Raw genomic sequence first — 15,779 nt, 5'->3', positions numbered from 1 at the left:
CCTGAGATTAAATTGTTACTCTTTCCAAATTAGCAAGAATGATTGAACAAGAAGCTTGATGTGTTTCTTGGAAAGAGTAAAAACAAAAACAAAACAAAAAAATACTCTCATTCTGGGAATTTTTTATGGGTCTCATTTTTAGTAACTAAATTAAAACACAATGACAATAACGGGGAAAGAAGACATCCAAATTATATCTTTAGTTACCATTTCTAAGCACAGGTTTTTTTTAAAAAATTACCACTCATGGATCATTTGAAATTTATGGCCTGAGTTAATGTATGATTTAACCTGTTTTGTTTAAGTGTTCATTAACTTTCCAAAAGTACTCCCAGACCAGTTTCCTGGACCTTCTGACTATTCACAGTAGATGTGGCTATTCTAGGGTTATCATTGTGTTCTGTAATGATTCCTTTGCCAGCCTGAAATAAAGTATAGTACTTTCCTAATAGAATTTTGGGCTCAGAAAATTTTTTTAGAAAAGCACATGAATAAAAATAATTTTTCATCAAAGGCTCTATAAGGAAGGAAGAGTGAGAAAGGATAATGATGTTATTCTTGAGCAATCATGAATTTGGAGACTTCTTTCCTAGAATGGCTCAAACACAATGCACTGACAAGAAATGCAAGTAATGAGGCTAAATAAAGCATGTTCCATGATAGAAAAAAAAGAAAAAGGAAAACTCTTTTGGATGCAAACTAGGGTTCCCTGGTCTGATAAGACGTATACCTAGGAAACAATTTTCAGGTTCTAGACTAAAAGGAATGATGCAGTATAAATTAAGAAAATATTGGAAGGCCATAATGAAGAATGTACCCAGGTTTCCAATAGAAAACAAACAAACAAATATCGATTTCACAACTTAAAGAAAATGTAACACATAAAAATCTAAATCCCCTAAGGGAAATGCTCATGATTAAGAATAAATTTAAAATGACTACAAATCTGCTCAAAAATGGGTTGATATCAATGAAAGATAATAACTATTTGTTAATGCATGGCATTTTATTAGGTATTCTTCAACTACATAAAGAAGACCTTTCACGTATCAGACTCCCAACATCAAAAAAAAAAATGTGTAAAGTTTATATGTTAAATATGTACATATACAGAGACAAGTGTCTAATGGACTATTTATGAGGCAACTTTGCTTTGGTGATCTAAGAAGTAATCAAGGCAGCAGAAGCAACATGAGAAACAAGGTTCAGAGCCTTTATCAATTTGAAGCAGGTTGTATGTGGAGCAAGTTTTGGAGATGAACAGGTCCTCAAGAAATCAGTATTTAAGTTTGGATTAAATGAAAAGAGTTTCTGGAGATGACAGAGTCAGGAGAAAGTAGCATAGAGAGTGCTTGCATCCATCTCTGGAGATAGCCTTGTTAGCTCTGTTAGTCAAGAAACCTCAGATTCTAGTCCGCTGTGTTTATACAGACCGTTCCTACCACTTCTTCCGCAGGATCCCCTTGAGCAGTCAGGTAGGTCACCCTGAACTGCTGCACACTGCTGTCTGAAATGTCCCATGTTACCCGCAGGCTAGAAGTGGTTTCATCATCTATAGCCAGGTTTCTGATTCCTGTCCGGAAAACTGGAATAAACACAACCAAGGATTAAACGAATTTTTAACCCATCGTATCCCCAAATGAGCTACAGAGGCCATTTGTGGACATGGCATCAAGCATGGCATCATTTCATGTATTGCTCTAGCATAGACCCACATGAAGAACAACTTAGCTTTAGTGGCTAATGGGGAGCCATGATACCTACTGCCAGCAAATAAAAATGGGTTTAAGAGATGCTGACAAGGTGAGACCATGGACACCTCAAAACTATCAGTTCTGTGTATACACTAGTAAAAGAAACTGTAGAGAAGCCCGGGACTAGGAAACCCAAAGGGGAGCCCACTGGGGCGATGCTCATGAAATCTCACACTCGTGCTTTGTTGGAGAAGCAGATATGATGGACCAGATGTGGTCAGCCTCAGAAAGTGATCCAGCATCCAACATGCATCCCATTCACTTGTCCCATAAGTGCAAATCTCTCACCATGGCTGCCTCTCCCCATTCAGCCCACAAAGAGATCGTCCTTTCTTTGATATCTGTCCCAACTCCTTCACCTATATTCTCTGACACATTCCTTCTTATCTGCCAAGGTGCCAGCTCCCTTATATGTCTCATTTTTTCTTCTCCTTTTTGTGCTGACTTCCTTGTATGCTGTCCATCTCTACTAATTCTTTCTTTTCTTCATTCATTTCTTCTTTTATTCAATCAACGCACACGAATCTTTTTCCTTTTGTCAGACTGTTAGGCCTTTGAGATAGATAATGACTAACACTTGACAAAAATAATGAAAGTGTCATAGAGGAGGCAGGAGAGTGACATTTACCAGGCAAAACTGGGGGGCCGGAGGGGTGGGGGAGGTGCCAGGCAGAGAGAACAGGAGGCAGCAACATCTCACCTTTAGGACTAGGAGTTCTAGGTGACAGTGGGAAACCAGGAGGAGACGCAGAACACAATCTGGATCATGGATATTATGATAAAGAGATTTGGGGGAATGAAGAAAGGATCAATAAAGATTAACTAAAGAATGAATGAATCAGTGAATGAATGAATGGGTAAATAATGGAAAACCCAGAAACCCACAGAAGGGCTTTAGGTAGGGAAATAAATGATATCATTAAACTTGTGTTTTACCTAGTTGACTCTGACAGTTGGAAGGTGAATTATAGTCAAGGGAGAAATTAAGATGAGATAGAAAACAGCTGCTATAGGAAGACCACTAGACCAGCCAGATCTCAGTTATCCACAAATATAGGAAACCATGATATAAATAATTGCCAACAACAAGCAACAGGAGAAGTCACTGAGATCAAGAGGTGGCCAGAGACTCCAGGGCTTGCTATGATAACATCCTCTGAAAAGATTACATGGAAATCCAAAACAAATATGGAAAAGGTAGAGAGATGTAAGAGTGAGAGGAGACTACAGGACCTATTGGTATTTAAGAGTAAGAAGAGCCCTAGCTGGTTTGGCTCTGTGGATAGAGTATCGGCCTGCAGACTGAAGAGTCCCTGGTTCGATTCCGGTCAAGGGCACATGCCCAGTGGGGGATGTGCAGGAGGAAGCCAATCAATGATTCTCTCTCATTATTGATGTTTCTCTCTCTCTCCTTCTCCCTACCTCTCTGAAATCAATAAAAATATATTTTTTTTAAAAAAAAGAAATTCACTGAAATAAGAATAAGAAGGGGCTGAGAGGCATGACATTTGAACTGAATGCCTTGTTCCTAATTACTAATATAAAATAAACAAAACTAAGATAACATAACTTCCGTTTAAATCAAACTTTTCTTTTGGTTAGATAGACTTTGATTTGTTCTTACCTGATGTCACAGGTTTCGTAGGTACTATGGTCGTAGCTGGTTCAGTCCAACCACCGTCAACTAAAAAAACATGTATTTCTTTAAAATTATGTAATAGTAATAACTCTATATATTTGTATATAGAATTTTATAGTATTCAAAGAAAAGTTCACCTATATTATCTCATTTGCTTCTCATAACAATCTTGGCAGTGGTGGCAAGAGTGAAGAAGTGAGTTGTAAGTAAGGCAGACATTGTATCTATTCCACAGATAAGGAAACTGAAACCCAAAGAAGTTCAAGTTCCCAATCACAGATGCCAGCCTTCATATAAATATTTGACTTACACCTATACAGTTGTGAAACCTCCCAGTTACTTTATAATGAGGCATAGCCATGGTAATTCAAGGAAATTAAACAGTGCTATCCATCAAGTTGTGAAAGGGCTGCCAAACAAGGCCGCACACCTTCTATTTCTTGAATCCATCCTAGGTAACTCGTGGGTGGAGCAGCTGTGTGGTGCTCCAACAAGATTCTCTTTCCAGGGTCAAAATACTCATCCACCAGCTTCTGAAATACTGGCTGCGGAGGCTCTGAGCTCTGGGAACTGTCTTGCCTGAGGTCATAGACTGTCAGGGAATGACCTACCTCCAATGATGGGGATGCAGGGATACAAAGGCCCAGGCCCTTTGAGTCAACTTGGGACAACTCAGAAGGGTTATCCCAGGTCTAGAACTCCTAATAGAATTAGCTGAGGACTCAGTTTTAGCTCTTTCCTGTGCCTTATCCGGCCAGTCTTACTTCCTTACAGATGTATCTCCTAACTACAGTCTTAAATAAACCTTCTGGATACAATTTTGTTTCAGAATCTGATTCCAGGGAACCCAATCAAAGAAAATTTAATATGTGTTTAATACTTCATATTTAAAAAATGAAGGGATGAATGAATCAGCGAGTGTATTTTGTACATGATTCTTGGAACCAAGATCAACTTGGGAAATTCCATAAACTCTTGATGGATATGTTTTCCCTAGGTTTATTTGTTTGCTCATTAGTTCATTTACAAATTATTTCATCATCCATCCATCCATCCATCCATCCATGCAGCAAGTATTTATTGCAGTTAAAATTTGCCAAGTACTGTGCTAAGTGCTGGAGATATTATAGTGAACAAGATAGACGTAGTCCCAGCTTTATGGTGGTAATAGTCTAAGATGCAAAGGTGCTTTATATATTGGTTTCATTAAAGGTGAAGATACAGGAAGAATTCGGGGAGGCAGGGGGAGACGAGAAATGGAAGCCTCTGTAGCCCAGGATAAGGCTGATGGGTAGGGAGCCTGGTGTCGTGAGAGGGTGTCTGATGGTGGGAGTTGGTGATGTCCATCTTGACCAGACCAAGACTTACGTGTGGTCCCGACAGCAGTCACCACCTCACTCTCGCTTCCATCATCCAGTACAGCCAACAGTGAAACTTCATATTCAGTGCCAGGCTCCAGGCCTTTAATAACATGTGAGTCTTGGTCTTCTTTTAGGATGACCTGAAAAACATTTAGTGTGTAGTACACGGTTTTATTTGAATAACAGAGGAGAAAGTTAAGAAAAATAAAAATAATAAGGAAAAATGTTGCCCCAAGTGTAAGCAAGAAATGACTAAGCTTAAAGAACTCTAGGGACATGGAATTCAGCTTTAAGGTCAAACCAGGGACTTCCTTCCTTTCAGCTCCCTTAGCAAATAAACTAGGAATATTTCAAAGGCAGAATTTTGAAGTTTTATTAAATGTCACTTAGGAAAGCGAAAGAATCTGAAAAGATATAAAATATAAAACTAAAGAGCTAGCAAGAATGCACTTCAAATCATATGATTTGACGTTTATAAAACTCTCTGCCGTGCAAAGAAGTAATTGCTTCTGGGATTCTCAATCTATTTTCAAGGGAAGACCAACTCCAACGCAGCGCTGGGCCTTCACTTCCAGACAAAACGCTCCGGATGAGTTTTCAGTCCGTTCCCCACCACTCACTTCTTCGGTCTTCCCGCCATAGACTGGGATCCACATCAGCTTGTGCTGCCCTTCCTCCGCCGAGAGGGGGTGCCAGGTCACTCTGAAGCTATCTGTCGTCACCTCATCAATTTCCAAGTATTGCTGGGCTGGAACTTCCTCTGTGAGCCAAGGAAAGAGATTTTGTGAGGAAACTGAGAAGGTGAGCAAGCCGTCGCTCCTGGGGGCCGCAGGAGGACAAGGCTCCCTGTGAGGGACCCCTTGCTTCGGGGAAGGGGAGCCCGTCAGTCCAGTGTGGCCTTCCTGCCACCGCTCCCAGCATTTTCCCACCAGATGAAACAGGAAGACCTTGGGCACAGCAGACCTGACGAGTTTTCCAGTAATTTCCAGAACTCTTAGGCTCTCTATTTGGCTCTTTTCATTAACCATAAAAAATAAAAGTGTCACACTCAATATTTATTTTCCCAGTACTTTGAGGAAATTAACAAAATGGTGCCCTAGAGGTCTGAGAAATGTCCCTTTTCGCTTTATGCACTTTCTTGTTTTTTAAAATAATTGTTTTATTACAGTCTACCTTCAACAGTATTTTGTATTGGCTTCAGGTGTACAGCACAGTGGTTTGACAATCATATGCTTTAAGTGTTCTCCCCAACCTCCCCCCACCCATACTTCCAGCATCCACCTGGCACCATAGTCATCACAACATCATCAACTATATTCCCCATGGCTTTATTCCACTTTCATGCCTAACACACTCTCTAGAAATAAGTTAATCCTAGAGAAGAACCGTCATCCTTTTAATCTTTTACATATGGCTGCCATCAGAAGTGACATATAATTTATTAGACCTCCCACTATTTCACTGCTTACAACGCTTCTGAGATGTACGATTAAGGATATAACATTCAACCACACACTCCCCCCCCCCCCCCCATGAATTGGAAATCATTGATTTTTGTTCTTTGAAATCAGAGACGTGAAACACGCTTTGACAGGACACCATGCGAATTCTCAACCTATTTTCAAGGGAAGAACAACTCAAATGCAGCGCCCTTGGGAGGTTTTGTGAAATGACTGAACTTATTTTGGTGACCATTATTTCTCAGGCCCGCTTAATTCTCATCTCTCTCCGAATTACCTTCTCACCGCCTCACATTTGTTTCCATGTGCAATCTGCATAAGTTCAGAAAGTCAACAATAGAATTGTGGCCACCAGGAGCCAAAAATATTTTATGTATTTTGAGTGACTATAGAGTGTATGTAAGAAAGAAAAATAATCCATTCATTCCCTATTTTTTTAGTAGTTAAAAAATATTTATTTTTTAACTATTTTTGTATTACTATTTTAGGCTGCATGAAAATACATTATTGGCTATAATATATTTTCATAATTGATGTATTAGGCTAAATAGTATATAACTCTCATTTTGTGGACTAAAAGCTTTTGGATATCAGCAATTTTGGAAGTTTAACGTAATAGATGCACATAGGAATGCAAAAAAGTTGTGAAATGTTTACATTAATAGAACCAAAGAAACAATGTGAGGTTAGGAAGAAAACAATGTATACTTTCATTTATATGAGACCTTTGGAATTTTGATGGTCTTTTCTCTCTTTCCTTGCTTTGGTAGAAAATAATTAGCCAGTATGCATTCTAGTCACCTAGAATGTTGGTTTGTGAATAATAATATAAAATAAACAGAAATGAAAATGCAATCTCTTTCAGATCACAATCGAAGAAGCTAATCCATTTTGTGGTTTATTTAAAGTTACTGTTGGAAACTTTTCAAACCATAATAAGACTTACTTACCCGTGGTAAAAGTCGCAGTCAGAGGCTCGGACTGCCCCTCATCATAGATGGAGGAGATGGCAATAGTGTACTCCGTGAGGGGTGTCAAGCCCTTCAGAGGGAATGTAGTAATAGGATCAACTTCAACCTGCAAAGGAGAGGAGGCATAATAGATATATCAGACACTCTCAAATGCTGGAAACAGAAATCATTTTATTACTGTCTTTAGTTCACGTGGCTGGCAGCAGAGCTAAAAATACTTACAAAAAATTACTGAATTATAAAACCAGTCAGTTTATATATACACATTCTAAACGTATACCCTTCAATAGATTACCTATCAGTTAATTCGCAGGACATCTTCGCAACCAATATTATTTCCATTCATTAACCATATAGAAAGTAAAGTGCACAATGCTCATATATATAGAATGTTCCCAGGCTGGTCTGCTAGGAGCAGCTGTTTTTCGGCTTCATTGTCTGGGCTCTGCTGACTCCCCAACTAAGTAATACACAGTACCTCCTATAAGAGATTCATGCGGGGACAGAATCAGGAAACGGGCATATTAAAAACTAGAGGCCCGATGCACGAAAATCGTGCACAGGTAGGGTCCCTAGGCTTGGCCGGCGATCAAGCCGATTGGGGTCTTCTGGATGACAGCCGCTGGCCAGGGCCTCCCTTTGTTCTGTGCCATCCCTTGGTGGTCAGCGCACATCATAGCAAGCAATTGAACTCCCAGTCTCCCGATCGAACTCCCCAGGGGACACTTTGCATATTAGCCTTTTATATAGAGCGGTAATAGTCAATAATTTAAATTTTCCTTTCTCTTTTTGGGGAAAATATGTATCAATATCTTTAGGGCACAAAGGGATGAAGTTCTGAAAATAAGGACCAAGGGTGTAAAGAAAGAGAAGAATTAGAAAGGGGAAGAAACAAGAACAGATTTTGAAGAAAAAAAAAATAAAGTAGGAGGCAATGAGGGCAGGATCTAGGAGAGGAGACCTAAGCAAAGTCATCCTCAGACTCAGACAAAGAATAGACACAGCTTTATCTTTGAGAGGCTGGGTCTTGGGCTGCTGAGGTACATACAGGGAACATATAGGAGACCAAGTAAATGGAGCCTCCCACCTAAGCACTGTACATACATTGTCTCAATTGATGCTCACAAACCCCTTTAAGGTAGGTACTTACAGTAAGGCACCCTTGCTCTAGTGATACTCTGGGGAACTGAATAAATGAACCTATTTGGGAGGAGGGGGTAAGAAATCAACCAAAGGACTTGTATGCATGCATATTAGCATAACCAATGGACACGAACATGGGGGCTTGTCCTGGGGGGTGGGAGTGGCCAGGGAAGGGCTGATTAGGGGATAAGGAGACATATGTAATACTTTAAACAATTAAAAAAAATAGTAAAACTATCGCCAGGAATATATAGTTTGAATTCATGAACTGAGCAAGGTTTTAGATTCTTTGGATATGAGTTTGTGTTCTGGATCCTCCACTTATTAAACTGACCTTCTCATCTTGAACAAAAAAAAAAAAAGAAAGAAAAGAAAAGAAATGAACCTATTTACCCGAGAATAGACTCTGCCAAAAAATATCTGACTTAAAATGTTTTCAAGAGACATTATGGAGCAATATCACTGAGATCAGGTGTTTACAATACTACCAATAACTAATCTTGATGTTACCTGAGGTTAAGGGGAAGGTGAAATAGCTCACTGTATTTGCTCATGGCAGTCAACTGTGACTTTTACCAAAATATAAAATGTGTCACATTCCTACTTAAAACCTTCCTTGGCTGTCTATTGCCTTCCAAATCAAAACCAGGCACCCTTTAATGACCTCTTGGCTTTGACTAATCCGGAGTGCTGCTGTTTTTTCCTATCATACTTTACATCGCCCCCTGGACTCCAGTCACACTGACTTTCCATCAGGTTGAGGTTTTTCTCACCTCAGGGCCTTTGCACATGCAATTCATTTTGTCTGGGACGCTATTTCTGTAGGTCTTTCAAATTAGAGCTTCCTCACCTGTCAAGACTAAGCTTAAATTTCACCTCCTCAGAGGGGGTTTCTCTTTGCACCTATCTTGGTAGGGTTATTCTCTACTAATATTCTTGTTTGTTTCCTCTCTTAGCACCAATCACAGCTTGAAATGATTTTATTTCCTTACATACTTGTTTATTGTTTACTTCCTGCATGGACTGTAAGCTCCTTGAGGGAAAAATGTTGTTCAGCTTTTTCACTACTGGATTTGAGTTCTAGTTTTTTGAGTGAATAAAGTAAGTAAATGAAAATTAAGATGGAGGCAACAAAGAGCCTTTTCAAAAGAGATAACAAAGGGCTCCTCTAACCTAAGAGCCAATCTAGTAATCATATGCATCTCTTAAAGAATCAATTACAGCTCAAAGAAAGAGTGTCAAGCCTGGAGAGAAGAGCTTCTATTTTCATCCTTTTGAAACCCTGACCAATCTGTTGGACAGGGGAGCCAACCCCCACCCAGCCTTTTCAGCCATCCCAGCTGAGATGCCAGACACGGAAATGAAGTCATTTTGGAAGCTCTGGCCCAGTCAAGGTCCCAGATGAGGACGGGAGTCATCCCAGCTGACACTGCATGGAGCAGACAAGCTGTCCCTGCTGAACCCTACCCAAGTTGCATAATCATGGGTCGTTATTTTAGCCAGGATATTAGTTACACAGCAATAGTTAACTGGGGAAAAAAGATAGTAACTTTTTCTGAATCTGGACCTGAAAGAATAGGTCATTCTTAGCATTTAGTGTTTACTCTGGTCTGAGTACTGTCTGCAAGCTTTGCATGCGTTCATACACTTAATCCTTATGCAACCTAGTACGGTAGCTAATGATTACCCCTAAGATGAAGATGGAGAAAATGATACTCCAGAAAGTTAAGGAACTTGCCCATGGGAAAACCAACTAGTACATAGAACTTAAATACAAGTGTTTCTGACTCTAAACCATATGCTCATAAACTACTTACAATAGGGATTCATTATTTAAACTCACAGAAAAGACAAAACCATTTTTAAAACATGAGTTCAGGACATATTCTTCTAAACTATACTTACATATTGCTTTCTGTTGTTTTAAATTGTAATAGCTATCTTTCAACAGACATATATTTATTTATTTAATAAATTTGATACTAACAGACCATGTTTTATGCATTAACTATCATTTTCTTCCACCAAATAAAAACTTTTAGGTATCATTTATTTTTGTTCGTTATCATATTTGTGTTTTAGACTAAGTTCTGAAACTGGTTTAGTTGGTAATACTTTTAAGATGTAGGAGAATTTGGGACGATGATAACCAATGACCAGGATCTCACTTTTATGCAAGTATTTTTTAGAACACATTTCCAAACAGTCTAGCTAAAAGCATCACTTCAGCCAAACTCTGGGCCAGATGAAGAAACAGTCCTTGATGAGGAACGAGGGACTTGAGCTCCGCTCTGGGCTTTAGTGTTGAGTCACTGCTGTTGGGAACTGCAATTGCTTCTCAAAGTCTAACTGTGACCTTTCATGTAAAACTCAAATGGCAACACTTCAGGTCTCCCTCCTGTTTGCACATTTCCCCAAACGCTGTCATAGCACATGCGATCTGAGAAGGCTCCTGTCCTTGGTTTAACAAGGCATGCATTGGCAGCATTTTTCCATAAGGACCACACTAGGCTCTCTCTGTAAAACTCTCAGAACAGGGCTCAGGGTAAGCGCTCAACATGTGTTAGCTGTTGTTCTCCTCCCCCTCCTCCTCCTTCCCCTGTCCCTCATCATCATCACCAACATTTAAGTGTTTTTTATTTCAATCCTTTTGCTATTTCAGAAGGCAAAGCAAAGCAACTATTCCAAATGATCCCAGCTTTTTCAGAATTATTTGCCATTAGGATTTATAAAGACTGAATGAAAGATGTTGAACTGTATTTCCTTATTGTTAGCAAATGTGTCGTGATTGCCCATTCATTACCCAATGTCCTGTATGAGGGTGCATTCTGAAAAATACTAATTGGATTTAATTACAGGAAAAAGTTTGTCTCAGCATATGAAAATATTTGCTTTATTTGATCAGAAAACAGAAATGATGTAATCCAACATATTTCCCTCTTTGTCTTAGCTTCTTGGACCAAGACAAGGAAAACTAATAAAAATAACTTTGCTAACTATTCTTCTAAAACCTATTGCCAAGGATAGAGTTTCTAGAGAGTATAAATCTCTGAGTACAAGATACTATATCTTCATGGGTTGTACTAAGCTCTATTATATAAAAGTATCTTCCGATACAAAATTTGAATTATTCCGTTTTCAGCTTAAGTTCATTGAACCAAGGTTTTTCATATTCCAGTTTACTCAAAAGCAGAGGGATAAACTGGGTAACACTGACATTATTTCTAGTTTACTATTTCTATGAAGATACACACTACCCCACCCCAGTCCAATGGGGATGATGGTATTTTCCAAAGATATCCCCATCAATTTATGTCTCCCATCCCACATGCCTCTGCTGTAGATGGCACCTGTGTTCCTCCCCATCTTGAATCCATCAGGGAATTGTCATCTCCTATGAACGGAGGGACGTGACAGTCTATGACTTTTGTTTCGAGGTAACTCAAGGTGACACAGCTTCCACGTACTATTGCTCTGCCTCTCTCTCTTTGAACACATGTCTGGGGACTCCTGAGCCAACACAAAAAGTCCAGCTCCCCTAAAGCTGACGTGCAAGATGGGTCATGGGAAGAGTCTGTTTAGAAACACAGAGAGCTGCTCCAGCCCCCAGCTGCTCCAGTCTTCCCACACCAGGCAGCAGATATAGGAATTAGAAAGCCACTGTCTCATGAGTGACCCCAAGCCAGAACTACTCATCCAAGCCCCATTCCTGACCCACAGAAATTATGGAAGAAAATAATTAGTATTGTTTTATGCTACTACCTTTGGGGATAGTGGGTTACACAGCCATAAAAAAACTAATACACAACCAGTAGAAAAACAGACATTGTGTTCCACAGCTTACCTCATTGATTTCAGTGCCATCTGCGTTGTTATATACAATTCGATAACCAGTGACCTTTCTTGAAGTTGGGTCCCAGGCTAACCGAGCACTGTTAGAGCCAACATTGGAGATTCTCAGGTTTCTTGGTGAACTTAAGGGCACTTTGCAGTAAATGGAAGAGAAAATAATTAAAAATGTAAATAATATACTTGTAAAAAAGACAAAAAAACCCCACCCAAAACCCGGCATCTTTGGCTTCTGAACTACCTACATATGAAAATTTTCACCCAGATAATAACATAGAACAAAACAAAACAAACAAAAAAAAACAAATAAAAAAAAATTTCCTTGTATGAAATGAATAGTAATAAATTACACATGCTTAGAAATTAGTAAGATTTAGGTAAATTTTCTGTGCCTTTCTTCTCCAGTCAATGCTATCATAGCCTGGTGTAAAGAAGCAACCTAATATATCAACCAGGACACCTGAAATTAAGTCTTAGCTATCCCATTCACCTATCATATGATTCTGGCGAACTCACTCTACTTGTCCATTCCATAATCTCCTATGTGTAAAATGAGGGTGATGCCTCTCTGCCATCTCCACAATACAATATAAAGATGATGTATTATACAATTGTACACTTGAAACCCATATAATTTAATTAACCAACGTAACCCCTCAATAAATTCAATAAAAATATTAAAAATTAAGTAAAAAGTAAACTAATAAAAAGCATGCCAGTCTCAGGAACAAGTAGCCAGGTCATCGGCTTTTAGGACCTTTATAAAAAATTCAGCTACTAATGGTGGAAAAAGAGTCGTGCACATTTTTTTTTAATATAAAGAATTGAGTATTCCGAGTGAAAGATAGATGGGCATTGGGAAAGTTCACTTAAGACAACTGATATATCAGATGCTCTATGGCATAATCCATTTCTTTACTTCTGTGTTGAGCTCTCCCAGTTGTGTGTGGGGGGTGGGTTGTTTGATTATTTGCTGTTATGATTACATTTGCCTTTCTTCAAAGAGCAAGAACAACACAACCTTGATTAACAAAGAATGAATGTGGGAGAAAACTTCTTCCCTTATCATTAAATGCCTATACATGTTTCCCAAATAGAAACTCAAAGACAAAAGCACTGTAGAAGTTGTGCTAGTCCCCTCTTCCCAAGGCTCAGGGATGGGCAAGACCCCGAGTCTCTGCCCTTTCTTTTTATTTTTTATTTACCTTTTCTAAAAAGATTATAAACTCCGTACTTTGAACCAAAATTAGACTTACCAACAAAATTATTACTCAATTAAAAACTAATTTTAATAATAGTCTGAGATAAATAGGACTGCAAAGATTATATGAAAAAAATGTAAATTTTTATAAGAGTGGGAGGTAAAAGAAATATTGAGTGTGTGTTAAGTACTTTCACCTGTGCTGCTATTGGTCCTCTTTTTACTGACTCCAAAATGTTACATTACTTGCCCAAGTTAAAATATGACTTGAACTGGGATTTCTATCTTGGCTGCTTTGATTCCCAAGGCCATATTCTTTTCCCTATATTGTGATCTAGCCTTTGGATTTACAAAGATGTTGGTGGCTAGAGGATGCTAAAATTCAGATCTAGCATCCATATGACTTATACTAATAACACTAGAAGAAATATATTTATTTCCCCTAAATAAAACATGCATTTTCTTTTTTAGTTAAAATTTGTTTCAATTACAGTTGAAATTATATATTATTGTATACTTGTTTCAGGTGTACAGCATAGTGGTAGGACATTTATATAATTTCAGAAGTGATCCTCCTGATAAGTCTAGTACCCAACTGGCACCATACACGGTTATTACAATATTATTGACGGTCTTCCCTATTCTGTACTTTACATCCCCAAGTACACATTTTCTTAAGTTACAATTAGCCCTTAAGAGGTTTCAACCTAAACCAGTTATTTCCAATTCAGAATCCCAATGTTGACTTGGGCTTTTGTTACAGCATTTCATCTGAATGACGGAACTGCTCACGTGTTGTTTCTTGTCCTGAAACAGGATCACTGGCCTCTTCTCCAAACATAGCATACACTGTAACTGTGTACTCTGTATTGGGCAACAGCCCCCTCAATTCAATATCGGTGTGGGTCTCTCCAATTTTCATCTGAAAAGAACACACGTTATCAGATTGTGGGCCAATGTGTATTATTCACGCTGGTCAGAGTCAAAGTGGATAAAGGTGAGACTTCACAGAATAAGCCTGTTTCCTCACAACCCCTTCATCAAACAGGCTTCAGTCAGAATTTGTTCATTGTCACATCATTTTATATTAGGAACAGATGCTATGGAACCATATAAAACTAAACATACCGGGGCGTGCTGTTTTAGAATAACTCCTTACATCTGGACAAGTGGCAACTGCAGCGAGACTAACAGTGTGAATATTTGGTCCCTAGAAGAGTGTGGGTGGAACTGAATCAGAAATGTTCTCTAGAAAGAGTGTAAGCTCCAGGCCAGCATGCTGGAGGCAGCGCCAAGTGGGCATCTTTCAGCACTTGGCTAATTTTAACCAGTCGCCTGGCTAGAGGCCCAGTCTTCGCTTCAAACCCAGTTGAGCTGGCCAGTTTTGTTGCCCAGTTCCACAAAGGGGCCTGTCCACCTGGATTGCAAGTCTTTTCCAGGATTCAGAAGAGATCAACCCACCTTGATGCCCAAGTTGGCAATTTGCTTTTTGACTCTCGTGATTTTTATGACCCTTGGAGTCAAGCTAGCCAACATTCTCAATTATGTAACAACTGAGTACAACTGTATAACAGGGTGGTTTTATTTTTGGTTTGGAAGAAAGAAAAATATCTCCATAGACAGTGTCCAGTAACATAACTTCCTAGGTTATTATTGTCAAATTAAACATTTTAATTTTGAGACATCTCAACATAGATAACATCAATATAGAGGAAATATTATAATGTAGCCTGATGTAGCCACTAGTCAAATGAATAAGTATCAACATTTTGTCATATTAACTTCACATTTTATTCCTAAAATAATTAATATATTCAGATAAAACAGAAAATCTCTCTCATTCTTTCTGCTCACCACCTTCACCGTAATGTTAAGGTATATTTAGCTTATTGATCCTTTATTTTTACTTCTATGCACATTATGTATATGTTCGTAAATAATAATATATATGTATATAACAACATACACAAGTGGACTATAACAACCTAATATTTTTACAATTTTTTTCTCTATCAATATTACTATGTTTCAAGACTTATCCATGTTGATACACAAGGGCAGAGTTGACATTATTTAATTCCTTTATGATATTCTTTTGTATAAATATGCTGTTATTTCCCATTCCTCTATTGCTGAACATGTCAGTTGTTTGCAATATTTTGTTCAGAGCAAGTTTCTCCATTGATTTTTCCCTATGATAAATACATCAAAAATTGTATATATCTTTCACTTGATGAAATATTTCAAATTATTCTTCAAGGCAACTGTATCAATTTACATAAGTGATTCTGTGTCCTCACAGGCTCACTAAGATGTACTATTATCAGACTTTAAAAATTGTTTGCTAATCGATTGAGTATGAACTAGTATCCCCTTCTTTTTTGTCTCTTTCTTAGCGAGA

The 15,779-nt window shown here is 38.5% G+C and overlaps 1 protein-coding gene across 3 annotated transcripts in view; it reads right to left on the bottom strand.

The window, feature by feature from the left end:
* COL14A1 (collagen type XIV alpha 1 chain) overlaps positions 1-15,779 on the bottom strand; it is a gene marked incomplete at its 3' end in the record, with an annotated part of 161,900 nt that overhangs the window by 105,206 nt on the left and 40,915 nt on the right. For 2 of the 3 annotated variants that reach the window (XM_081111512.1, XM_081111511.1), the window contains exons 12-18: positions 14,171-14,300; positions 12,173-12,312; positions 7,165-7,291; positions 5,375-5,514; positions 4,762-4,894; positions 3,379-3,438; positions 1,434-1,585 (exon numbers count right to left, since the gene is read on the bottom strand). In XM_081111512.1, coding sequence (XP_080967638.1) covers positions 1,434-1,585; positions 3,379-3,438; positions 4,762-4,894; positions 5,375-5,514; positions 7,165-7,291; positions 12,173-12,312; positions 14,171-14,300 — 882 coding nt within the window. The remainder of the gene's footprint in view (positions 1-1,433; positions 1,586-3,378; positions 3,439-4,761; positions 4,895-5,374; positions 5,515-7,164; positions 7,292-12,172; positions 12,313-14,170; positions 14,301-15,779) is intronic. The other variant, XM_081111510.1, reaches the window with a different exon arrangement.

This window comes from Myotis nattereri, assembly GCF_964212035.1.
Source record: "Myotis nattereri genome assembly, chromosome: 17".
In the NCBI taxonomy this organism is placed as follows: domain Eukaryota; kingdom Metazoa; phylum Chordata; class Mammalia; order Chiroptera; family Vespertilionidae; genus Myotis; species Myotis nattereri.
This window is presented reverse-complemented; position numbering and strand designations above follow the sequence as displayed.